This window comes from Primulina huaijiensis, chromosome 10, assembly GCF_012295235.1.
Source record: "Primulina huaijiensis isolate GDHJ02 chromosome 10, ASM1229523v2, whole genome shotgun sequence".
Lineage (NCBI taxonomy): Eukaryota > Viridiplantae > Streptophyta > Magnoliopsida > Lamiales > Gesneriaceae > Primulina > Primulina huaijiensis.
Window position 1 is genome coordinate 19,935,616 of NC_133315.1, and position 25,002 is coordinate 19,960,617.

Genomic DNA, 25,002 nt, shown 5'->3' on the forward strand with positions numbered 1-25,002 from the left:
TTAATCAAAACTAAAAAATATAGTGGGAAAAAGAAAAGAAGTGTTGACATTAATTAGTGTTACAAAATTTTGTTACATTCCCATAACCATTTTCAACTACTCTCGGATTCTTTTCTTGGTATGGCACGAGGAGGTTGCGCTTCTTTTAGGATATTGTTTTGAATTCTTGACCTCATTAAACATAATATTTATATTAGAAATCATACAATATAAATTTGATGTTCGTATAATACAAACAATCTCACATTATTCGAGACTTATAATTTGTTTAACTTCTCTTTTACGAACGATATTTTTTGCTGTTACCATCAATACTAGTTTTTTTAGTATAAGTCTTATGCATTCGTTACGAGTCTCCGTGCCCTTGATCAATGCGGTGCTCGAATTTCTCTTCCTTGTGTTCCGAATAGCGCGACGAATAAAGTTGATCATCGTTAAGGGAAACCGGATGGGCTTGGGCATTGGATCTTCCAATGTCGCGACTATCTCGCTCATGGAAGGACGCAGGCTTTCGACAGGTAACACACAACGAGTTGCGAGACTCAGCAGACATTTGATCTTATGATCCAGGTGAGGCCGCAGTCGTGTTCGTTTGTCGCAAACTTCGAGAAATCTGCCCTGTTTGATCAATGGGACAGCCCAGTCCACAATCGAGGCTGGTGATTTGTTCACATCCATCACTTCCCTACAAGATATCAACTCAAGCAACACAACCCCATAACTGAACACATCGATCTTGGTACTCAGCTTGGAAGGAGTGTTATAGTTAGGGTCCAAGTATCCTATCGTACCCGCGGGTAGAGTTGAGCTGTTATCACCAGCTAAGAAGACGGACAGCCCGAAATCTGCCAGCTTTGCATCCCAATGTGAGTCGAGCAATATGTTGCTGGACTTGATGTCTCGATGGACAATAAGGGGATGGTTCGATTCGTGCAGGAAACGCACCCCATTAGCCACTCGGAGCGCGATGTCTAGACGTTTTCGCCATGTTGGCGGAGGCACAGCCGGGGAGTGGAGAAGCTCGTGTAGCGTGCCGTTGGGCATGTTTTCCATGACGATGAATTTGTTGTCGGAACCATCGTGACTGATTCCAAGAAATTCGACGAGGCACGAATTCTGATGGATGGACGATAGCATTCGCGCTTCGTTTTCGATTTTCAAGCTGGCTTGAAGACCCGAGGACTGCTTCTTGATGGCTACATGTTTGCCATTGTTGAGAATACCTCTGTATACTTTTCCATGGCTACCTTTACTGATCAAATTCGAAGGAGAGAAATTTTCTGTTGCTGCTTCAAGTTCTTCGAAATCAAAATCATTCATTTTTTTCAAAATTTCTCCTCCTATCATGCTAATATTTGATGTGTTTGAAAAGGATCCAATTTTTTGGTATGTGAAGGGGAGGATGATAGCTATATTTGAGTGTGAACTAGCCTAATTTTTTTTCAAAAAATATATATATTATATAAGAAAAACATAAAAACTAGTACGAGACCTTCTCACTCTCAATTTTGAGACAAGTATCTCTCATCCGACCCGATTTCTGAAAAATATTATTTTTTATGATGAAAAAATTATTTTTCATTGTAAACATAGATGATGTCAATCAGTCCTAAAAAAACCATTTTATCTACTTTTTGGATCTCTTTGATTTAGATGGGATTATATATGTTATAAAAAAATAAAATCTAAAGCTAAAATAATGAAAGAAAATATAAAGTATGAAAGGGAATAAATCCTTATCCTGGGAAAAGCAAAAGGCTATTTCAATTCTAATATTTAAAGGTAAAGGCGCCGATGAGGTAACATGCTTTTTTGTTTTTTAATTGTTAACTTTGTTAATTAAACCATAATATTATTCTTAGTTTATTCCTTATTAATAATCACAACTTAATTGATTTATTTATTATGCGTGTAGGTAGGGACGAACTCAAGATTTAAAAATACATTGGGGTTGGCTCCGTTCCGAGTTAGACGCTAATATAGATGAGTATTCGGTTAAAATCAAACCGAAATTTTTAAAATCGAATTAATTAATTTTTTTCGACAAACCAAGCCGAAGGGACTTTATGTCTGCTCTTTTACATTCCCTATTGTCAATCACCATACTCTCCTCCACCTTGTCCAGTAGCTATATGCTCCTCTGATGTTTATCGGTGTGTGTTTTTGTTCTTAAAAACATGTCATTTTAGGTTATCCCCACGAACTAATGCACTTCAATCTTAGATCCCGGATCATATCTGCTGCATGTGGAGGGACATTCAGGAATCTAGCTCCCGTCGTTCTTGGTCATAGTTATCCATCATTTTTCTATAAATTTCATGTGGAACAAAGCCCAACTTTTTCCTTTCTCCATACTTTTACGCATACATATGGCGGCTAGTTTGTGTATTGGTTGGATTCATTTCTTGTGGTGTAGATGTGATTCAGTTGCTCCAATCTTGCTGCGATTCTGTTTCCAGTCTTCTAAAGCAAATAAACAAGTGGTTCTTTTGTTCGGCCTTTATTTAGCCAGAAATGGAGCAGAAATCGATTCGTTTTCTTGTTAACATGAACTCTTTGTAGCTGCAAATCTTATATATTTTGTTGTAGAGAAGTCACAACTAGAGCGTTGCGAATTCATGTAATTTGGCTGTGGTCTCAAAACACAGTCGTATCCAAAGTATTTTTATGAGTAGGTCTCTCGTGAAATGGAATATATAGGGATGTCAATAGGTCCGGGTTTTACCCAGACCCACAATGGACCCACCCCATCTGGGGCGGGTCTCGGGTCTAATTTTTCAGATCCATCTGGGTATGGAGCGGGTCATGGGTCCTATAATACCCGCCTCATACCCTTTCCATATATGTGGATATAAATTGATATGCTCGCGAAGATGGTTGTGGGGTAAGGTGAAAGGTAAATAAATCACAGTTTTATTTTGTTATTGTACTTTCATTTTAATTTTGTTACTATACTTTCTCTATTTAAATTACATTTTTTTACGGTTTTAAATTACAATTTTATTTTTTCAATGTATTTTCTCTATTTAATTTTGTAGGTAATTCTTCAAGTAATCTACCAACTTGTCCTATCATTCTTGATGAAGAGGAAGATGATCATGAAGAATGTGTCTAAAATATTGCTTACTCGCTGATTTTACATTGATCTGTTTAAGTTCTGATGAGTTATTTTTGGGGATGACAAGACTTTTTTTGAGAGCTAATAACTTTTTTTTTTAATGTAATTCATTACGTCGTGAAAAATACTTTGTTTGTTATTATTAAATGTGGTCGAAGACATGAATTAGTTTTCTATTGTGTTTTATTTAGAGACTTGTTTGTTTCATAATTCAGTCATGTGATAAGAAGATTACAGTTTTCATTTAAAAAAATTCGGGTCTAACGGATCTCGCGGGTCTACCCGACCCCATTTCGTATTTGGGGTGGGGTGGGTCCGAAGAATATTTAACCGGGGTGGGGCGGGTAATGGGTCAAAGTTTTCTTCACGGGGCGGGTCTTGGGTTTAGTCATACCTGCCCCATACCCGTCCCATTGACATCTCTAGGAATATATCTGATTTATATTTACTCTAGATTATGAAAGAAATAATTTATGAGCAGGTCTTTCGTGTGACAAAATATATTTGATCTATATTTAGTATGAAAAATAATATTTTTAAGATAAAAATAATTTTTTCTTACGAGTTTAATCGGATCAAAGTTTCATCTCACACAAGTTTTTATGATAATTCAGAGGTGTCACAAACTTTTTTTTCCCCTTCTAGAGTAATTTTACAAAGTCACAAAATGTTATTATTTTTAAAACAATAAAAATTAAAATATGTTAAAACACAACAAAAACAAAATAATGTTATTAAAAAATTTAAACACAAAACTTATTTAAAATATTAAATTTAAACAAAAGAGTACTAGTGTCTCGATTAGTGAAATCTTTCGTCTTTTTATGTTATTTCTCTGATAAAAAAATATAAGAAAAATCAATTTTACTTTATTACATTGTTGTGTATGATTTCTTGATGTGATTTTATCTATTTTTCATGTTTGATTTAGACATCGCAACTGTCGTGTGTACCACATATCGATGATACCATTTATGCTTAAATCAATTATTTTTCTTAAGAGAATCATAATTTCTTGTGTTAGTTTTAAACAACCTTAATTTATTGGATTTTATTGTATTAATTTCTCACGATTAGATCATAAAATTAAAATAAATCGGAAGATTTGGGCTGTTTTTTTTGACAATTATTACAAGAAAAGTATGTAAGAGTTAGAAAAGAATTAGTTGGAAATCATTTATAATAATAATTATAATATAACACGCGTGTAGATTTTTCTCATTACTGGGCGATGAATTCGATCACTCTTTTGTTTTCAATCTAAAAATCACACAAAGATCCAATTTGTTTCCGATTCCTATTTGCTTTTCAGCGACTGACAGTCAACCATTTTCCCAGTCTTTGCCTCTGCTTCCGCCGCCGAAAGATATCAGATCTTCTGAGCAGAAATCCAAATTGGAAGCGTGGCTGGCTGGTTTCTTACATCGAATTTTGCAAATTTCAATTCAAGATCTCTTGGACCCAGTAAGATTTTTTTCTGGGTTTCAAGTGGAAGCTTGTTGAAAAACCAATTTTGCAGGGATGAGCTCGTGATCGCTACGATTTCTGGGATTTAGTGTTTTTATTTTCTTTATTTTATCATTGTCGTTTGATTCTGAATATGGCCGCATTGGACACGGGAACGCCTGATGCAATGTCGGATGCATACAAGGGGATGTCCTCTGACAATATAAAGGGATTGGTACTAGGATTATCTTCCAGTTTCTTCATTGGCGCCAGCTTCATTGTCAAGAAGAAGGGATTAAAGAAAGCGGGTGCTTCCGGTGTCAGGGCTGGTAAGTGGTAACTTAATCAAGTTTATTTTTTTAGCTTAACATAACTTCAATTTTTTTTAAACGGTTGAAAATGAGTTGGTTTAGTGGTTTGATGCATGGTTTTGAGATGCTTAATTGAAGTTTTTTGGGTGAGGAAATAGCTCCGTGGGAGTTGGATGGTAGGAATTGCTTCTGCAATTTTGAGACTGTTGATTGTTGAGATCTCTGAGTTCTGAGATTCTGCAATTTTTTTATTTGAGATTGTTCTTGGAGAATATTTGATGTATTAATACACAGTATTGCTGAGAATGGCTTTTCACTATAATTCTATATCTGTTTTTGACGAAACTGTATAGAATACTTGACTACCAATAATCAGCGTTGCTGAGAATGGCTTGTCATCGTGAATTATATATCAACTAGTTCTTGTTAAAACTTCCAAACTAATGATGCTTAGTATCCTAAACTTATAAACGAGCTGGTCGAGGTTCTTTTGGTTCAAGATTAAAAATATTTCCATATCACTTTAGTACTTTACAGAGGGCTGTAAAATAAGTCTAGAGCATGGCAATGGTCTAACACTGGCAAGAAGATAATCGTTGCTTCTTGTTAATGTCTTAAGACATCTAAACTAAATGAATTCCCAAACTAGTATCCGAGCAAAATTAGCTACAGAAAGTCAACATTGCATGTTGTACATCACATATTGTTCAAGAACAAGCTTAGATACCGAAAGGTGTACGATCGCAAAACTCGAGATCTAAACCATCAACACAATCTCAAAATTGCAAAATCAATCCCTACCATCCATCTTCAACATAGTACTTTCTTACCCAAGAAACTTCAATTCTTCATGTCAAAGCCAAACATCAAACCACTAAACCAACTCGATTTTCAACGGTTTCAAAAAAATCGAAGTTATGTTGAACATAGTACAAAGCTATAAAAAAAAAAGCAGTATGGCAATGTGCCCTTAATTACTTAAAGTAATGAGCTGAAATTTATTGGTAAGAAACAGTAATTGCTTTACTTAGTGAAGAGTCATGGCTAGAATTTTCTGCATCAGGCATTTTTCTTTAACTTAGGACTTTCAATTGTTTATTGAAACTCGAAGGCGTCTAAGGAATTTGTAATACTGCTGTTTTTGGTGGTTCTTTTTTAAATGATATCCATATTCTGATTTTTCTGGTGGAATGACCCTTTCCTGAGTGGTTTTAATGGTTGATTGCTTTTGGGTTGAATATGCTAGGTTTCCTTTTCAGAATCTTGACATAACTTTCTGTTACCATTTTTTTTTCCAACAGGAGTTGGTGGATACTCATATCTATTCGAGCCACTCTGGTGGGTAGGCATGATAACAAGTGAGTCAGTCATTTCTATTCGTGTCTTTATGTCGAGTGTAAATTGGTTAATAAGAATTTTTTATTGAACAACATAATCACTTCAGCGTTAACTCCTTGTAAGCAAAAAAGGAAGCTGGTTAGCTGGATATGCTATATGATGGATCTGATATGCAGAGAAATATTTTTACTTGCAATTGCTTAGTTTGCTTTGCTTTGCTTTGCTTATGTTACTTGGGACAAGGTGTATATTTGCGTCTTATTTGATGCGAGGAACCAGTTTATCAATTGGTCTTTCTCTGTGTATTATGCGTGGATTTTATTTAAAATGTTTCAGAGACAGATAAATAGATCAACCGTTCCTGCTGTGACGTGGGGAGAATAGCCATGACTTAGCTCAAAACCTTTTTTGAGTCTCACATTATTTTTTTAAGCTTTAAATTGATGGGAGAATGGTCTTGAGTCTTGACGACACCGTTATTGAGATAAGACTTGTTGATCCATTGCTGATAATATTGAGGATTAGGTAAAAGTTGAAGGGCTGAAAATAAGTATCTACCGCGTGATCTTGGTGGATGAGGGGAATTATGTATATGTAGGTAAATCTTTACGAGTCTCATTCGTGATAGGTGCATGGCTGGTTTATTATGGATCTTTTGGTTGGAGATGAATCCTGAAGGAGAATTGATGATTTCTATATCCGAGTGAATGAGGTTTGTATTAAAGTTGTTCAGCAGGGGACCTTTTCCAGGATGTGTGGTTTTGCAGGTTTATGAGTTCTAATTCGGATCTCCATTTCCTCTACTAGCACTTTAGCCCTTTTTGGTGATTTTTAAATTCTCCTTGTGCCTATACAGGAAGATGTGTTCTTTATTTGGTTGAATGCTGCTATAAAAGCTATTTAATAGGGAGACATTTTGTAGGGTGATGATGCTGTAATGTTGGAGCACTGCTTATTTTTTAGACTCTTTACGAGATTTCGGCTGAAAAATGTTATCTATGCCAGATGTCCTTTAGATCCTCATGACCGATGCTGTTCTGTTATTTGTTTTTATGAGTGTCGGTACTCATTTCTGTACATTTAAGGTTTTCCATTGCAACTAATATTACTGCCAAAAGCTTTGATTGGTGTTTGTTTAGCAGCTGAGGATTCTTGACAGAAAGCAAATACATTGATTTTGAATTTAGTTTTTCGTTATCAAACTGTAGTGTGGCAGAATGCCGTTGTTTCTTATAGATGGTTTTGTGAGAGCATGGATTACTGGCCTGCTCTTGTGTCGTTCGAAGTGATTCATCTGTATCTTCCAGTTTCAGATGGCACTGGATAGGTTCTTAAGAGCAAGAAACGCGTAAATCAGTTAATATGGTGTGCAGTTATGACAAAAGGCCGACTTAATCTTATCTTGCTTCTCGTTGAAATTTAAAAAATCGGTGGATGCTTGACGACAGCTGTGGGCAGCATGTTCCTCAATTTGCTAAAGCTAGCTGAGTGGCCTTGTGTTGTGCCAATGCTGACTGAAAAGGAACCTAACCAAGTATAATGTGGCTCTGGCAATTAGTTTTCAGCTAATCTTATGTTGGTTTGGATAAGAAATTGTTGTTAGCTCTCCTCATTCTGATCATATCAATTAGTTTTCTACTACTACTCTGCCCTCTTGTATATCTTTCTATGTTAGCCGAGATTTTCCTTTTAGCTATTCTAACTGCCATATAAAATTTCAATTATTTGTTGCTTTGGAAATCAAGCTTTGTTCTTAAAACGAAATTTTTTTGGTTTGTGCGCAGTGATTGTGGGAGAAATTGCAAATTTTGCAGCTTATGCATTTGCACCAGCAATTCTTGTTACTCCACTTGGTGCACTCAGCATTATCATCAGGCATGCTATCGTACCGTACCATAGACCATTCATACTTTTTACTTTGAACGGATTACTGATTACTGTGGGTATGTTGCAGTGCTGTACTTGCGCATTTTATTTTAAGAGAGAAGCTACATATTTTTGGTATTCTTGGATGCGCTTTATGTGTTGTGGGTTCCACAACAATTGTGCTACATGCTCCACAAGAACGTGAGATCGAATCTGTGAAAGATGTGTGGGATCTCGCAACTGAGCCAGGTTACTAACTAAGCTTTGTGATACACTTTTCAACAACGTGGTTTGTTGTACTGCAGATGTCTGGGTATGCAGTAGCATAAACAATTCTTGTTTTGTGCAGCATTTCTATTTTATGCAGTGTTAGTGATTGTGGTTGTCCTCGTTCTAATATTCCAGTATATTCCACAATATGGCGAGACACATATCTTGTTTTACGTTGGTGTTTGTTCGCTGGTTGGTTCCTTGTCGGTAGGTGTCATTAATGTCATCTTCACCTTAAGAAATGGATACAGTTGCTTTCATTTGGTTTTTTATTCTTTTTTATGTTGATGAACTTGGAAATTACGAGAAATGCCTGACAGGTCATGAGTGTGAAAGCACTTGGAATTGCGTTGAAGCTGACTTTATCAGGAACGAATCAGCTAATATATCCCCAGACATGGACCTTTTCCATGATTGTGACTATTTGTGTACTTACGCAAATGAATTATCTAAATAAGGTAAAGATTTGTTGTATGATTAGCTTTTTAACTTCTGCTTCACGATTTATTTTTGTCAGCTTTTCAGGAAATTTTTTTGATGAATTCTCAGGCAAATCTTGCCATATTCAATTATATTATGATTGGCAAATCTTGTTTTCAGGCTCTCGACACATTCAATACAGCCGTAGTTTCACCCATTTACTATGTTATGTTCACGACCTTCACTATATTGGCAAGTGTGATAATGTTCAAGGTAATTTTTCTAGTAAGATCACAGTGTCTTTATCTATTTCTTGAATATTTTACATATAAACAGAACTATAAATTGGTGTAACAAATTGAATCTGGATGTTAAAAAGCTTTGTTTTGGTGATGTTCAGGCAAACATGAAAAATTTGTGCATTCAGGGGATGAATTTCACAATTGACTAGCAGCCTTTCAATTCTTGTTGTATTTGAGCAATTTTGAGGCATTTGAAGTGAAAAAAAGGTTATGTTCATTGTGTAGGACTGGGACAGGCAAAATCCCACACAAATTGTTACAGAAATGTGCGGGTTCGTGACTATTCTTTCGGGAACATTTCTTCTTCATAAAACAAAAGACATTGCTGATGGTATGCGCTTAACTCCTCCTTGTCAGCTCTATCATAGTTGAGTCATGTGAGTCGGCACAAAAATGAAATGATGGGACTGAATAGTGGTGCATACAACTTGAGCTCGAGTAGGTCACGAGCACCTAAGCTTGAATCATATTGATTTATGCGAGCTAGACTCGAACAACGACCCAGTAGTTTTGAGTTCATTCAAAACCGAGCTTGAATGAAAGCTTGGACTGAACCATGAACTATTCACAAGCGAACTTGACTCAAATGCACCACAAGGAATAAACCAGGGTCCAAGTACCAGATCAACTTGGTTCTAAATTTAGAACATATTTTGTTATTTGTCTAATGATTACGTTAAATTTAGGTTCCATGCCTATGGCAGTGCGACTTCCTAAGTATGCTGATGAAGAGGATGGTTTTGTCCAAGAAGGTATCCCTCTAAGACGACAGGAATCGTTAAGAACATCGTGAAACCACTCCTCTGTGATTGTATTTTAATCCGATACCCGTCAGGTCACTTAGTGTGGTATTTTCCATAACAAGGAGGACTGGGTTTCGTTTTCTCGCCTTATCATGACATCTTGCGACTCCTAGTCCCTGGGATGAGCAAAAAGAGGAGATAAAGTGACAAGAAATTGCTTCGATTTTCGCTTGCCATTACCTTGTATAATGAAAGAATGTTTTGTAGTTCATGAACCACACAACTATCTGCAGTGATTCTTTTAACTTCTACCTCAAAACATTAACTTCGCTCATGTAATTATGTTTTGTATGGAAAACATGTTAATGAATTATGAACGAAACGACATTGTCAATTCGACTAATTTTCAAGATCTCACATTTAAGTTCAAATTATGCTACAATGGGTTTAATCTTGCTTGTTACTAGAACAAGAGATCCTTGACGGCTTAATAGATTTCGGTTTAAAACTAAACTAAAAAATAATTCAATATTCGCATGCCGCCAATAATGTATTCGTAAAATGCACAAGAAATGTGTGCCCTTTATTTTCCTATATACATATATATTATGTTATATGATGATTATGGCGAGTGACAACTTTGGTATGTAAAATAGTAATATTACAACTCTAATTTTTTTAATTTGATTGCTCTAAAACTAATTATTGAGCCCAATACAGTTGTACTTGGACTCAACTTTTTGGAGACAAAATAATTCATTCAATAATATTGTAAATGACTCGAGAGACCAAATTTCAAGGACTAAATGCCTTTCATGCAAAATTTTGCACATGTGATGATTGTGTGAGTGGAATAACTTATAATAGCAAATTATGTCTAAATTTATTTAAAAGACATCCAACTAGCTCTCTCCATTGTGAATATTTGAATGAAATAAGTCGATAATAATTGTGAATATTTGAATGAAATAAGTCGATAATAATGTCGTTTAGTCCATAAAATATGCAGCACAAATGATAGTAATGTTGAATATAATAGACGATGAGGAAACTTTATCATTAAGTAAAATATAAAAAAACCAACTATTTGTTTTTAAGCTAAGACTAATTTTATAGTTGGAATCTAATTTTCCCCCAAGAAAAATGGTTCTAAAAGTCATCTTGTTTTGTAGATAATTTAATTATCATATTTAATTAAAATTGAAATGCTAAAACCTATACTAATACAAACAAAATGGTAACTCCACAATAATATATATCTGTGAAAGTTGAATATTCACGTGATTTTCCATCTCTTAGATTGAAAACTCCATCATGTCCGAAGCCAAATTCTCTATCATCTGAGCTTCAACCTCATCCCTGCACACTCCCTTCCCATTTGAAAAGGGTGGATTGGGATTCGGCATCTTGTTGATTTTGATGGGACAAGAAGAGATTGGAAGTATTGGGATATTTTGGCAATTGCAAATTTCAACCATATAGCCATCTGGATCGTGGAAGAATATCTGANATATACACACACACACACACTCTCTTAAAGAAGAGAGGAGTTTACCAAGCTCCTTCGAAATCGAAGGAAGAAGACCGCTTGATGAGTACGAATCCAAGAACTTGTTGGTAGAATTCGACAGATTTCTTCACCGATTCGCAAACGAAAGAGACATGGTTCAATGCCAACAATGGCAACTCTCTTGCTGAGGATGGCTTACACAATTCTTGTTCTTTTCCTTCGACAACATTAATGATTTCTCTCCCCATTCCTTCTTAATTCGAGAGAGAGATATAGTGGAGATTTATGAAATGAGATATCTTTTCTTGGAATATGATGTCGAGATGTTTATTATCGGGGGTGTACACACACACACACACACATATATATATATATATATAGGGGGGAAATAATGAAAATCATTGGGGGTTGGTTTGGAGCGAAGCTAGGTGGAAATGAAGTATTACTACTGTCGTTTAGCGATAATATATTAACAAAATGTCAGTCTTTTAAATAAATGTCAATTGACCCATTTGAAGAACGTGGTAAACGATTTTATCCACTCATGCATGATTTCAAAACACTACATACGTGTAAGACTTTGTAGTTGTCACATTCCATCATTTATAACATATTTGATATCAAAATTTCGACTTTATATGATATATCGAATTCGTGATCAAATTATAATAAATATCTCTTTTAACACTAAAAAAAATTGTTTTATAGTTGATACTTAAATAACATGTTCTATGATATTCGAGTGGGATTGAAATATATCACTTCATAATAGATGTCTCTTATTAATTAAAATCGGGTAATACAAGTGGATTGGGAAAAACATAATAACTTAGGTCATGTTATTAACCATAAATTCTTCAAATTAAAATGGTTATGTATTCAAATTGGGATCAATCAGACCCATTTTATCAAATCATTTTTTTTTACTTAAAAGAACACTAATTAATATTGTCAAAATGGCTTAGCATGAGATAAAGATTAATCATAAATTTATATATATAATTTTAATAGATAGATTATCAATCAACCGTGTTCACATTTGTGTTCACAATTGATTTGACAATCATATTAAGTAGATGTACAATTTTAATATATCACAAATATTATATATTTTTAATTATCACACTCAACCGTAGAATTGTATGCTTTATTTGACATCTTGAAGAATGTGTAAATTAAATAAGAGGAGTCATTTTCTTGAGTGTAATATTTGTTTATAGAATTTATTAAAAGAATTGGAGTGATATGATTAGCGATTAGCTGTTCACCAGCGAGTGTTCTAAAAGTCAAAGAAAGTTAATTAATTGTATTGGCACGTTTTTTATTTCTCAAGTATTTGTAATATAATGATGGTAGGTCAAAATTTTTATTACATAAGATATAAAATTAAATTTTTGTTATGTTTTTTTTTAATACGGTTACCCACCGTTTTGGCTCCATTTATGATATACATAAAAAATTTTAAAATGGAATATGATCAATATCATAAATTAGTGCTCATATATCGTAATTTGGGGTTGTGCCTAATATATTTTCCACATGTAATTTTGTGGAATATGAAAGTTCTCTTCAATTTATTAAATTTGACTTTATCTTTAATTTATATATAATTTATAAGAGTGAGATGAGATCTCGATCTACATATGATCAAATATTTTGACCAATCTAATTCAAGAACCTTAATGTGAATGTCACTTTTTTTTTAATATATGCGGGAAGTATATTATATTCATATTTTAGAGAAAATTATAATTTTAGTCATATAATTTTTAAAATTTTGATTGACAATAAAATACAACTTGGATTTATTTATTTTTTTATTTTTGCAATTTTCTCAATATTTTATGTATGATTGGTGGATAAGATGACTTGTGAGTCGCTACATCATTGACATGTAGGATTCACATGCATGATTGCTGTACAATAATATTAATACTTGACTTCCACCTACCTTCGCTAGCTCCTTCCCTCCCCATGAAGCAATCCCACTATATATATATACCCTTGGGTATATGCCTCTACATCATACTCCAAGAAAAGGCGATCCCAATTCATAGATTTCCAATATATCTATTCTATCTAAACCCTTTTTCAGGCTTACAAATTAAGGAGGAATGGGGAGAGAAATCATTAATGTTGTCGAAGGAAAAGAACAAGAGTCGTCTAAGCCATCATCGGCAAGAGAGTTTCCCTTGTTGGCATTGAACCATGTCTCTTTCGTTTGCGAATCGGTGAAGAAATCTGTCGAATTCTACCAACAAGTTCTTGGATTCGTACTCATCAAGCGGCCTTCTTCCTTCGATTTCGAAGGAGCTTGGTAAACTCCTCTCTTCTTTAAGAGAGAGAGAGAGAGTGTGTGTGTGTGTGTGTGTGTGTATATTGTAATAAATTGTTTGGTTATATATGTAGGTTGTTCAATCATGGGATTGGGATCCATTTGCTAGAAATGGACAATGTTTCAACCAAGAAAGGTAAAATCAACCCAAAAGACAACCATATCTCGTTTCAATGCACTAACATGGACCTTATCATCCGACAATTGGAAGAAATGAAGATAAAATATGTGAAGGGAGTTGTTAGGGAAGGTGGGATCTTAGTGGATCAGATATTCTTTCATGATCCAGATGGCTATATGGTTGAAATTTGCAATTGCCAAAATATCCCAATACTTCCAATCTCTTCTTGTCCCATCAAAATCAACAAGATGCCGAATCCCAATCCACCCTTTTCAAATGGGAAGGGAGTGTGCAGGGATGAGGTTGAAGCTGAGATGATGGAGAATTTGGCTTCGGACATGATGGAGTTTTCAATCTAAGAGATGGAAAATTACGTGAATATTCAACTTTTAACTTCTTGTAAAAGTATTTAGCATATGCCTGATTCTTTGTAGTAATAATAATAATAATGCATTTCTCATACCTTTTGTTGGTTGAAAAAAGAAAAACTGGTAACGAAAACGAGTTCATTCTATTCATATTTACAATAAAAAATAATATCGGTCGGAAATTGACGGTGAATAGTGTGATAGGAGTTTTTTTATAAAAAGAAAAGAAGAATCAAATAATTTTATATAAAATCAAAACGTGTATATTTTAAGACATGAGCATCGAAAGCGACACTGGCTTTTTAACTTTGTACTCGTAAATTTACTATATCAAACAATGTCATTCAATTAATGGTCATCTTCCTTATTTTTCCTAGTAGGTTAAAGTCACATAAATGAGGTAAAAATGGAAGAAGGAAAAAGATACAGCAAAATTAAATAAATATATCCAAAAATAATTAATTAAATATAAATTAATTACGCTTTTTTTTATTCAATTCAAAAATATAAATGAACAATTGAAAATTAAAATGAAAACCTCATACTTGTTGAAAATAAGAGTTGAAAGAAGAGTTGTAAATATTAAAAATTAGTATGCAATGATGTATGTAATGATGTATTTATTTTTAAATTATTTCCAAAGAAATTCTATAAATAGGCATATCGAATTTGTCGCGCTCAACATTACGGAAAAAAATTATATGTCATGGACTCTCGATGTAGAAATACATATTGAGTCATTAGATCTAAATGAGACTATTAAAAAAATAGTATCTCATCATCATAAGAAAAAACAAAAATTATATTTTTACGTAGACATCTTGATGAAATATTTAAATATAAATATCGAATATAAATATCTAATTGAAAAAGATATATTGACTTTATGTTTTATTTGTATTTTACATTCTCTTTCAATTTTTTGTCTATGATTGTTACTTGCCGAATTTTTGACATTTCCGGTCACGAAAGTTCAGAAAAAAGTAAGCGTTTTTCATAATCGTTGTTTTTGGCCATTTTTTTCACGTGCTTTAAATCAACATTTGACTTGAAAATTTTTGATAATTCAATTCCCCATTAAAAAGTGAAAACAGTACGAAATATTGCTCTAATGGGTTTAAATTAACTTTCACTGCCAAATATTGCAAATGAAGTCCAGCCACCTTTGGCGATCCCGTGCATGCTCCATGTGTTTGCCACTGTGAACATCGAACTTGCATCAAGACATTTCTTGCGATACCGATGTATCCATACTTGTATTGTGCATCAAAATACTCCCAAAAAAAGTTTCCGGGAATTCACTTGCAATATTTGGCTGTTAATACTGTGAGAGAATTTATTCTTCGATTACTCAGACACTGCTAATAAAGCAGCTCACGTACCTAAACGATTAAGTATTTTTTTTGGAGAGCATATCAAGAATGAAACAGAAATGTATAAGAACCGAACCCTATTATGATTTTGAAAAAAAAAATACTTTCAAAATGAAACTAGCTACGACAACCCAGTACTCAACTCAGAAACAGCGAAATGGTATGATTTACTATACAGAACTCTACCAAACCCATCGCTAATGTTTACAGATGGTACAAATCTAGAGGGTGAAAACATTTAGGATGTTTCAATACTCTCGAACTCGAACCGTGTAATAACTAAATTTGTTCACACCCTGTGTCTATCAAAATCGAGCAAAAATATTCTCATATAAACACAAGGAATGACAGGAGGTTAAGATCGCTGACCAGGCTTGATATCTGTTTCATGTTTCCCTCATTTGCTGTCTGTGAAGTCGGCATCGATGACATCTCCTTCAGGTCCCTTGCCTGATGATTCTGAAGAGCTAGCTCCACCGCCAGGCGTGGGGCCAGCACCGGGTGTTGCACCTGGTTGGTTGTATAATGATTGGCCAAGCTGCATTACCTCTTGATTTAGAGCACTCATTGCATCCTTTATTGCTTGGGTTGAGCCACGAGAAATGGCATCCTTAAGTTCTCCGAGTTTTGCCTCAACTTTTTCTTTTACTGGGGCAGGAACTTTGTCTCCAAGTTCCTTCAATTGCTTCTCCGTCTGGTAAACTACAGAATCAGCCTGATTTTTAGTGTCTATGGCATCTCTCTTCTCCTTGTCTTCTTTTGCAAATTTTTCAGCTTCATTAACCATTCTCTGCACCTGTAGTAACATATAAGAGCAATGATCAGGGTTGGAAAAAAAAGTTCGCAATTTCCATATAAGTTTGACATTATAAGTAATTAACGAGGGTTTAATAGCAGTACAAATTTAACAGACAAACTTTCATTTAATTAGCTCGATTTTAGCTGGCTGCTGCAGGTCGTAGGAACATGTATTACAGTGAAGACATATAAAAAACTCTTACCTCATCACTAGGCAATGTGCTGGCACCAGTAATGGTGATATCTTGCTTTTTCCCAGTTCCCTTGTCAACAGCAGCGACAGAGAGGATTCCATTTGCATCGATGTCAAATTTAACCTCAATTTGAGGAACTCCACGAGGGGCTGGAGGAATTCCATCAAGACGGAAGCTGCCTAAAGATTTGTTATCTCTAACAAACTCTCTCTCGCCTTGAAGAACATTAATCTCAACACTAGTCTGACCATCAGCTGCTGTCGAGAACACCTCTGATTTTGAAGTAGGCAAAGTAGTATTTCTAGGAATAATCTTGGTCATTACACCACCAAGTGTTTCCAACCCCAAAGATAGTGGGGTTACATCCAGAAGGACTATATCGCTAACATCTCCGGCCAAAACACCAGCCTAAACAAAGAAAATAAGCAAGAATGCTTGTCAAACAATGTTACTCAGTCAGCATAAGACAGCTAAAACAGGGCAAGCCCAAACCTGAACTGCTGCTCCAAGGGCAACAACTTCATCCGGGTTCACAGTAACATTTGGATCCTTTCCAGTCAATTTCTGGACAAGTTCCTGGACAGCTGGAATACGTGTGGAACCACCAACAAGGATAACTTCGTCAATGTCACTGAAAGACAGCTTCGCATCCCTCAATGAATTTTGAACAGGTGTTTTGAGTCTGATAAGGAAAAAATTTTTTCCTCCGATAAGTTGCAAAATATTATATCATCACAACATGCTAATTACTCACACATATGATTGAGCTTTACCTGTCCAGTAAATCCGAGCATAACTCCTCAAATTTAGCACGTGTAAGAGTGGTTTCAATATGTTTCGGGCCATCAGCAGTGGCAGTAATGAAAGGCAAACTAGCAAAAGGGAGAAAGCAATGTGAATAATTAGCCATGTAAGAAGTTGCAAATGGTGTCAGTAAATGTTGAACGGTAAACGTGCCTGATATTAGTTTGCGTCAAAGATGACAATTCCATCTTAGCCTTCTCTGCTGTCTCAGTAAGACGCTGAAGAGCTTGTTTGTCCTTCAAAAGATCTATCCCCTCATCCTTTTTAAAATTTGAAGCAAGCCAATCAACAATTCTCTGCATGATATCCAAAAAAGTAAATGACAGCATCAACAATCAATGCAGTTGTAAAACTGAATAGGCATATTTCCAATATCCCAGTAAAAAATGAGAAAAAAATGGAGTCGTCTTCAATGAATCAGCAACAAGAAATACAAACCTTGTCAAAGTCATCACCACCAAGATGTGTATCTCCAGAAGTGGACAGCACCTCAAACACACCATCACCAACCTCAAGAACTAATTAAAAATGGAGAATTAGCCTAAAAATTCATGAAATATCGAACACACTAGAAAATTGTATCTCAAATCAAACACTAGTTCACAATACATTTGACGTGATTAAAAAACCAATGTATGTATCCAAAAAAATAGCAATTGTTGCTTATACTTAGTTCACAGGCCTCAACTAGAATTTTCATAACACAATGAGTACTCTCGCAAAAGCAAAGAACTCTACCATTGTAAATCTGGCATGACAAAAACTAATGCTTGAGCTAAAGCAGAAATTAATGCATAAGTATCAAGGGGAACAAGAAGATGTGCACCATTTTAATCGACAAAAAGAATAGGTAAGATGACAATCATGCTTCAGTTGAACAACAGAAAATAATGTACCAAGACAAGGGATGAGGCGATGAGCTAGAAAAATAATGAGACACTCCTCACCTGAAACATCAAAAGTACCGCCTCCAAGATCAAAAACTAGAATAGTTTCGTTGCTTTTCTTCTCAAAACCATAGGCCAATGATGCCGCAGTGGGCTCATTTATAATACGGAGAACGTCTAAGCCAGCGATACGACCAGCATCTTTGGTTGCAGTTCTCTGAGAATCATTGAAGTAAGCAGGAACAGTGACCACAGCTTTAGTGACCTTGTCATTCAAAAACTTTGAAGCATCATCCACAAGCTTCCTCAAAACCTAAAGCCAGAGAGTGAAAGAATTGCTTAAAACCATCCTTCAGCGTATTATACAGCACACTTATCATAATAACATACAGGTACAAGTAAAACCGACCAGTAATTGAACTAGAGAACAACTATAAGGTATATTATTCACACCAATAAACTCAATCGTTAGGAGCTAAAGCAGTGTGCCTGAAGGGTGTTATTATTATTAATCTCACAGTTGACGTGCACAGGAGAAAAAAAATGTTCTCGGGATAAAATACTGAACACTCCCAACTCCCCTAGATAAAAAGTAAGAACATGCGTCAAACAATCGAAGCGCTCACATTTCAAAAAGAAAATTTATGAAGTTCATAAGCTAAAAAAATCGTATTAAATTTAATACAATCTACTTAGCCTCAACAAAAGGACATCCTTTTCCAATTAAATTTCTTCAGAAACCTAATCAACTGCGACAGAGCGAATAGCCTTCTCATCAAGAAATACATGGAAAGACCACTTTCGTTAAAAAGACGGAAATGACACGTAGGTCGTATATACACACCTGAGCCGAGATTTCCTCAGCAGCAAACTGTTTCCCAATTGCAGGACAATCGAGCTTAACATTCCCGTTCTCATCCCTTACCACATTGTAAGAAACCTGCTTCGACTCCTCATCCACCTCCGACATCTTCCTCCCAATAAACCTCTTCACTGAGAAGAAGGTATTCTGGGGGTTCACGACCGCCTGCCGCTTTGCAATTTGCCCAACCAGCCTATCCCCAGCCTTCGTATATGCAACCACAGACGGCGTAGTTCGCTGACCCTCAGCGTTAGTCACGATCGTCGGCTTCCCTCCCTCCATCGCCGCCACCGCAGAATTCGTCGTCCCGAGATCAATCCCCACAACTTTCTCCGCAACCACTCGGAAGTTACGGCGGCCACCCCTGAACTTGCTTTTGAGATTGAGACCAAAAGACAGCTCATTGTTGAGCTTCGTCCCAAAAAACACAGTCTTGCTGGGATTGTTTGGTCTGTTTGAGGAAGTTAAGTGATTGGTAGCCCCAAGGGCGTGGATTTGAGCTGTGGATGAAGCCATGTTCTGTAAATCGGATTCTAAACTGCGTCAGGGTTTATAGACGAGTGGAAAACCCTAGAAATTGGGGGCAAATGAAGATAAGAGAAGAGACGAGAAGGGTGTTAGGTTTCTCTCACCTTCTAGAAACCTCGTATCGTCGTCTACGACAAAATAATGAGAAAATTTGGGGATTTTTTTTAATAATAAAAAATTACTTGGGATAGTTTTTGTATTATTTTTAAATTATATTATTTTTTTTTTAAACTTTTTAATAAGTAATACTAAATCTTAGAAATAATATATGTTATTTTACATATACTATAATATATGTTATTTAAAAAAAAAATCATCCACGAAATTCAACCTTTTCTTTGCCAAAATACCGTTGACAGAAGAAGGAATTATTTCATAATAAAATAATGTAAAAAAAACATTTATATATTTAATTTTCCAAATTGATAATTAATATAGATAAAACGCTATTTTTTAATTAAAAATAATAATTTTTGGAATTTCATAACAATCGAGTGTCCTTGGGTACTGGTCTCATTTCTTGGTTCGATAATTTATCATTTCTTAGGCGTAGATGAAAATGTAAAATTATTTACTAAATGAATAAAATCGATAGCATTAAACAAACACAAATACTAAATTTGAAAAAGAAATGGATCCTTTCTCTCAAAAGTGAACAACAATGAAATGAGAAAACTGTGCAAATGTAGTTCACCAGCATAAACATTAAGCAGGAAACATGAAGGCTGGGACTTGGCTCTGTATTGTCTATCACAGTACAGAGACTAAGATCATATGATTTCTACCAGAAACAACAGTCTACATAAGAAAGCGCGGTTTTCATGTCATCGATTACTTCTTTCCTGTTTTGCCTCAAGAGCATCCACTTCCTCGTTTGATAGGAGATCCACAATGGGTTCATAGGCATCCCACTCTTTCCGTTTTCTGAAATGAACCAAGAAATGAGACCAGTAAAATGTCAAGTAAAGCTCAAGAGTTTAAGATATCTGAAATGAACAAAGAAATGAGACCAGTACAATTATTTTCTTGAAGGACAAAATGTAGGTAACTAGATTTACCGAAGGACACTCGATTTGTTGCCAAATAACTTGAACAAGTCCACAGCATTTCCATTGGCTTTGCTGAAAGTGAAGAATGGAAGGAAGGAAGGAACAGACCAGTTTCTTATTAGTGAAATAATAAAAAAGACGGTTGCATAGAGTCTAGTTAGTACTTTCACAGGTTTTTTAATTCAAAAAAAGTGGCACAAAAGATTCGACCAAAGCATAAAAATAAACCTGGCCTGAGCGTAATCAAACCCCTTACGCCCTTTCTTGTTTATTCTGCTTTCCCGAACTGAAGTCACATTTTGTACAGCGATCTAATGAACAAAATGTTTGAGGTTGGAAGTTTAGAATAATTTGCACAAAGCAAAAGTGCACCATTGGAGTACAAATCAATAGTTATCAGGCAGAAAATTTAATTTAATTTTCACCTCGTAAAGTTGCTCTCTGATAGCAATAGCAATGGCCGGCTGCATAGTCAATGTTGGTTAGTAATTATAAAGCACGAGCACTTGACAACATAATGCGGAGTTCTAAAAAACTCCTGGTGGAATTTCAGAAGTAATCACTAACGAACCATATCCACAACGAAAGCAAATATGTGTATGTCCAAATGTGCCACAAAGCTGAAAGTGCAGGCAAGTGCGAGTTGAGTTAGGAGCTTCAAATAAAAATAGTGACCCCCAGCTTTACTGTACCCATTAAGCATATTGATAGACGCCACATCGTATATACTTATCATGGGTTATTTTCTAAAAGAAGCATGATAATACAAGATTTCAAATGAATGATGTGATACTGGTGAGAATACAAAGGGTACATGGAATTTTCTCCTAGATCCTATGGAAAAATAAGCAATTTGTTAAAAGGGAGAAAATGACAAACGAGCAAAAGGCAAGAGTGTGACACTCATCATTCAACTCAACTTTTTGCCAGATCAATGGATTTCACAAACAAGATTCTAAGGTCACTATCATTATCTATCATAACACCAGCGTAGATTAAAAAGTTCAAATTTGTACCGAGCTCAGGAGTTGAGAAAAATGACAAGAATTTCCATCTGAATAAAATCATTATGAAAATGAGAGGTACTGTTTTTTGTTTTTTAAGTGCTAAATTGTAGATTACAAGTGCTTACTCCAACTTCAGGGTCTACAATACCCATGTCTTTGCAGAAAGTTTTTGCAAATTCTTCAGGATCACTCTCAAAGTTGTTCAAATCCTGAAAATCATTATTCAATTTTAACAATGAGAAAAGCATATCATATCAAAACAATACACAGAGTTTGATTCAAATGTCTAATTCTCTGTAAAACATTGAAGTGCAAATTATAAATCTCTGGCTTTGCTTACCCATAAAAAGTGGTCCTTGATGAGAGTGTGATTAACACGGAGATCAAGCTGGGTAAATAGACAAAGAGAATGGATATAACTTCCAGTATGATTATTTTATTAACCAAACAAAAAAGAGAAACAAATTTATAGTGGATAAATAGAAAAGGATATAGATGTAAGTATAAAAAAGTAAATAACAGGAATCACAAGTCACCATGACAAACCTTGATAGGAACAACTTTCTCGCCATTATACATATCTTGCCCTTCATATGATCTAAATTCAGCCAGCTGTGTCTGTGATAATTGACATGTAAACCTATAGTGAGCCATAATTGGGATTCGGAAAAGAAGAGAACGCACACACAATCATTACATTGTTACTTCTAGCGCATTAATTTTTTTTTTCACACAATTATCATACAAGCTCACCTTTTTTAAATAATCATAACTCGATGTGATCTACCATATCAATTTTCAAAACAACCAACGAAATCACACTCAAATTTTCAAAACAACCAATAAAATCACTCTCAAATTTCAAAATTTATCTCAAATTTCAAAATTTATCAATCTCAAATACTCTTGAAAAACACTAAAGAAGTGAAATAATGAACAAATGCCACACCATAGTCCTAAATCAATGAATAATCTACTCAACTAATCAATCAATGATTACTTTGTAGCCCAAATTAACCTAGTCATATCTTTGTCCCTCTAACAACTTAATATTGAATTTACTAAAACAATTTTATCTAGAGTTGCTCTATTTTCTCATACATATTGAAAATGCTCTATTTTCTCATACATATTGAAAACCAGAAAAGGTTCGTTCAAAAAATTTATCATGTTCGACTTCTTCCCAATATCATCAAGAATTTTTGCCCGCAACTACTAATAGGGGTAATATTTAAGGCCGTCTTTCATGGATACACGAATTTTCCAACCTATTAGCTTTAAATGATGTCTCTCAATACACGAGCAAGCACAATTGAGATTCAGAGCTAGTATAAATAAATGTAAAGCAAACAATAATACATGAAATAGACTTTTAATGAAAGGATATGCTTCCAAACGTTAACTAAGCATAACTTATTATAAACTATTGTGTAAAATAAAAGCATAATACACAGAATCAAGTAATCAAACACAGGATTTGATTACTGTATAATACTTGAATTGACTGAGCAATCTGTGTGACAAAAGCAGGAGGAAGCTTCAGGTCTTTAACTGTTCTTCTAGCAAACACGACCACTTCAGAGTCAGGATCTAAATCGACAAATAAAAAAAATTAGCTCTGGTATTTCATAAAGGGCATGCAACCACACCTACTTGCACATGCTTGCTTGCTGTATGGCCAGATGAAAAGTGAAAACAAACGACCACATATCTCAAAATTTTATGGCCTTGATAAATGGTCCGACCAAATACAGTTGGAGTTAGCAATGTGGAAACCAAGGAATGACTCCTAAAAATCGAATATATATCATCTGTAATGACACCGAGAAAGGGCGATGATGCGTCTGCAGTCGAAATATGTGGAGTCTGTCAGCTCAGCACCAATAGGATAACAAAAAAATTATTTAACTTGAGTTAAAAAAAGGTTTTTCGATGTATCATAATCACGCAGGAAAAAAGTTATAACTTATTGTTTCATCTGGTGCCAAGAAATCAGGGAGCCGACAAAACAAGTTAATTATAGGAGAACAACGAATCAAGAATAAGCAAACAAATAGTTTAATTAAATTACCTGAAGGATTCCAAATGAAAGCATCTCTAAATCTCTGACCATCAATTTCAATGTCTAGACGTATAGGTACTAGGTTGTCCGCAGTTGGTCTGAAAAATGATTTATGAGTATCGTAGGACAAAAGAATAAAAATTCAGTTAATGTAAAAAAAATTGTTATTTGTCCACAACAGAAAAGGCCAGATATTTATTTACATCCGGAATTTGACTGGGTTCTTGGAAGTTCCCCATGGTGAGTGTGATTTCATGATTATACTTCCACTGCCGCTCTTCAGAAATATGCCAATGATTTGATCAAACTCTTACAAATAAATTGTAATCAGCTCCAGACGCCTTTGCACAGTCATCCAATCATACACACCAATTAGCTCAGGGTTTTTTGTTCAAGAGAATTTTCAATAATCACATCTTAAAGAGGTAAACTGCCTGAAACCATCTCGTAAAACCAAATAAAATAAAATTTTCATTTTTTGTTCAAGAGAATTTTCAATAATCATATCTTAAAGAGATAAACTGCCTGAAACCATCTCGTAAGACCAAATAAAATAAAAATTTCAATTTCAGTCCTAGTTCTTCTAAAACTTTGAACTCTACACTCTCAATCCTGTAAAACGCATTCTTCCAAACCCAATTTGAAATTCAGTTCCTCTTTAAATTACTCAAATCCCATTACCACAAAATATAGGGGCCGTTCCAGTTAATAAGGAAGCTAAATTGAAGGACAACGAATTACCTTAAATCTCAAGCTCAGACCTCAGTTCCAGAGGCGGTCTGATTATTTCGGATGATTTCGTCAGAGAGAACCTTTAACCTATATATATAACGCAATCGCTGCCACACGCTTTTAGACATTAACAAATTACAAAATAGCGACTTCTATTGCAAGTTACCCACCCGTTTTTTAAAATAAATGTTTTATTTTCTACGAATTTTTAGTTCTTGAATTTTATATGTTTTTTAATTAAAAATTTTAAAGAAGACCAACGTCTTATGATTATTACCTAACTTATTTGAAATTATAATTAATCCAAAATGTAGTATATTTATTATCAATTATTAATTAATTTCAGAATTTGTTTGTTTTATGTCAGAAAAAATTAGTCTAAATCCACCACAATCTTTAGGTGTTACATCACTGAAGACTTTTGAATAACAATTAATGCATGAATTTTTCTTAAATTAGTAAATAAAACAAGTTCCAAACAGTTAATATACATCATGTGAAAAAATAAATGTAGATAATTAAGATTTAAACTAGATCAGACAATATTATTTTTAATGG

At 34.7% G+C, this 25,002-nt stretch overlaps 6 protein-coding genes across 7 annotated transcripts; 2 read left to right on the top strand and 4 right to left on the bottom strand.

Moving 5' to 3' along the window:
* Positions 1-24: 24 nt before the first annotated feature.
* On the bottom strand, positions 25-1,418 carry LOC140986751 (serine/threonine-protein kinase-like protein At5g23170). The gene has a single exon (XM_073455096.1). The coding sequence runs from the start codon at positions 1,345-1,347 to the stop codon at positions 247-249; it is 1,101 nt and encodes a 366-aa protein (XP_073311197.1). The 5' UTR covers positions 1,348-1,418; the 3' UTR covers positions 25-246.
* Positions 1,419-4,321: 2,903 nt separating this feature from the next.
* On the top strand, positions 4,322-10,175 carry LOC140986211 (probable magnesium transporter NIPA4). 2 transcript variants are annotated; one of them, XM_073454283.1, is made up of 9 exons: positions 4,322-4,893; positions 6,177-6,233; positions 7,998-8,088; positions 8,168-8,328; positions 8,429-8,556; positions 8,670-8,807; positions 8,950-9,042; positions 9,297-9,402; positions 9,776-10,175. In XM_073454283.1, exons 1-9 carry the CDS (start codon positions 4,719-4,721, stop codon positions 9,862-9,864), a joined length of 1,038 nt encoding a protein of 345 aa, XP_073310384.1. In that variant the 5' UTR covers positions 4,322-4,718; the 3' UTR covers positions 9,865-10,175. The 2 variants fall into 2 exon arrangements, with proteins under 2 accessions (XP_073310384.1, XP_073310383.1); XM_073454282.1 differs by having other exon boundaries at positions 4,323-4,893; positions 9,758-10,175.
* Positions 10,176-10,975: 800 nt separating this feature from the next.
* On the bottom strand, positions 10,976-11,640 carry LOC140985989 (glyoxylase I 4-like). The gene is made up of 2 exons (XM_073453917.1): positions 11,369-11,640; positions 10,976-11,319 (listed from the first exon to the last, which is right to left on the bottom strand). The coding sequence occupies exons 1-2, from the start codon at positions 11,570-11,572 to the stop codon at positions 11,110-11,112; spliced, it is 414 nt and encodes a 137-aa protein (XP_073310018.1). The 5' UTR covers positions 11,573-11,640; the 3' UTR covers positions 10,976-11,109.
* A 1,690-nt stretch (positions 11,641-13,330) lies between these two features.
* LOC140986471 (glyoxylase I 4-like) lies at positions 13,331-14,151 on the top strand. Its single transcript, XM_073454733.1, has 2 exons — positions 13,331-13,641; positions 13,734-14,151. The coding sequence occupies exons 1-2, from the start codon at positions 13,439-13,441 to the stop codon at positions 14,137-14,139; spliced, it is 609 nt and encodes a 202-aa protein (XP_073310834.1). The 5' UTR covers positions 13,331-13,438; the 3' UTR covers positions 14,140-14,151.
* Positions 14,152-15,581: 1,430 nt separating this feature from the next.
* On the bottom strand, positions 15,582-19,684 carry LOC140986117 (stromal 70 kDa heat shock-related protein, chloroplastic). Its single transcript, XM_073454125.1, has 8 exons — positions 19,049-19,684; positions 18,265-18,517; positions 17,756-17,835; positions 17,471-17,613; positions 17,287-17,385; positions 17,006-17,195; positions 16,523-16,921; positions 15,582-16,317 (listed from the first exon to the last, which is right to left on the bottom strand). The coding sequence occupies exons 1-8, from the start codon at positions 19,580-19,582 to the stop codon at positions 15,919-15,921; spliced, it is 2,097 nt and encodes a 698-aa protein (XP_073310226.1). The 5' UTR covers positions 19,583-19,684; the 3' UTR covers positions 15,582-15,918.
* A 507-nt stretch (positions 19,685-20,191) lies between these two features.
* Positions 20,192-24,571, bottom strand: LOC140986387 (chromatin structure-remodeling complex protein BSH). Its single transcript, XM_073454610.1, has 11 exons — positions 24,454-24,571; positions 23,916-24,053; positions 23,722-23,810; positions 23,146-23,240; positions 22,197-22,268; positions 21,991-22,038; positions 21,776-21,859; positions 21,069-21,107; positions 20,872-20,954; positions 20,653-20,715; positions 20,192-20,518 (listed from the first exon to the last, which is right to left on the bottom strand). Exons 2-11 carry the CDS (start codon positions 23,966-23,968, stop codon positions 20,419-20,421), a joined length of 726 nt encoding a protein of 241 aa, XP_073310711.1. The 5' UTR covers positions 23,969-24,053; positions 24,454-24,571; the 3' UTR covers positions 20,192-20,418.
* Positions 24,572-25,002: the final 431 nt, after the last annotated feature.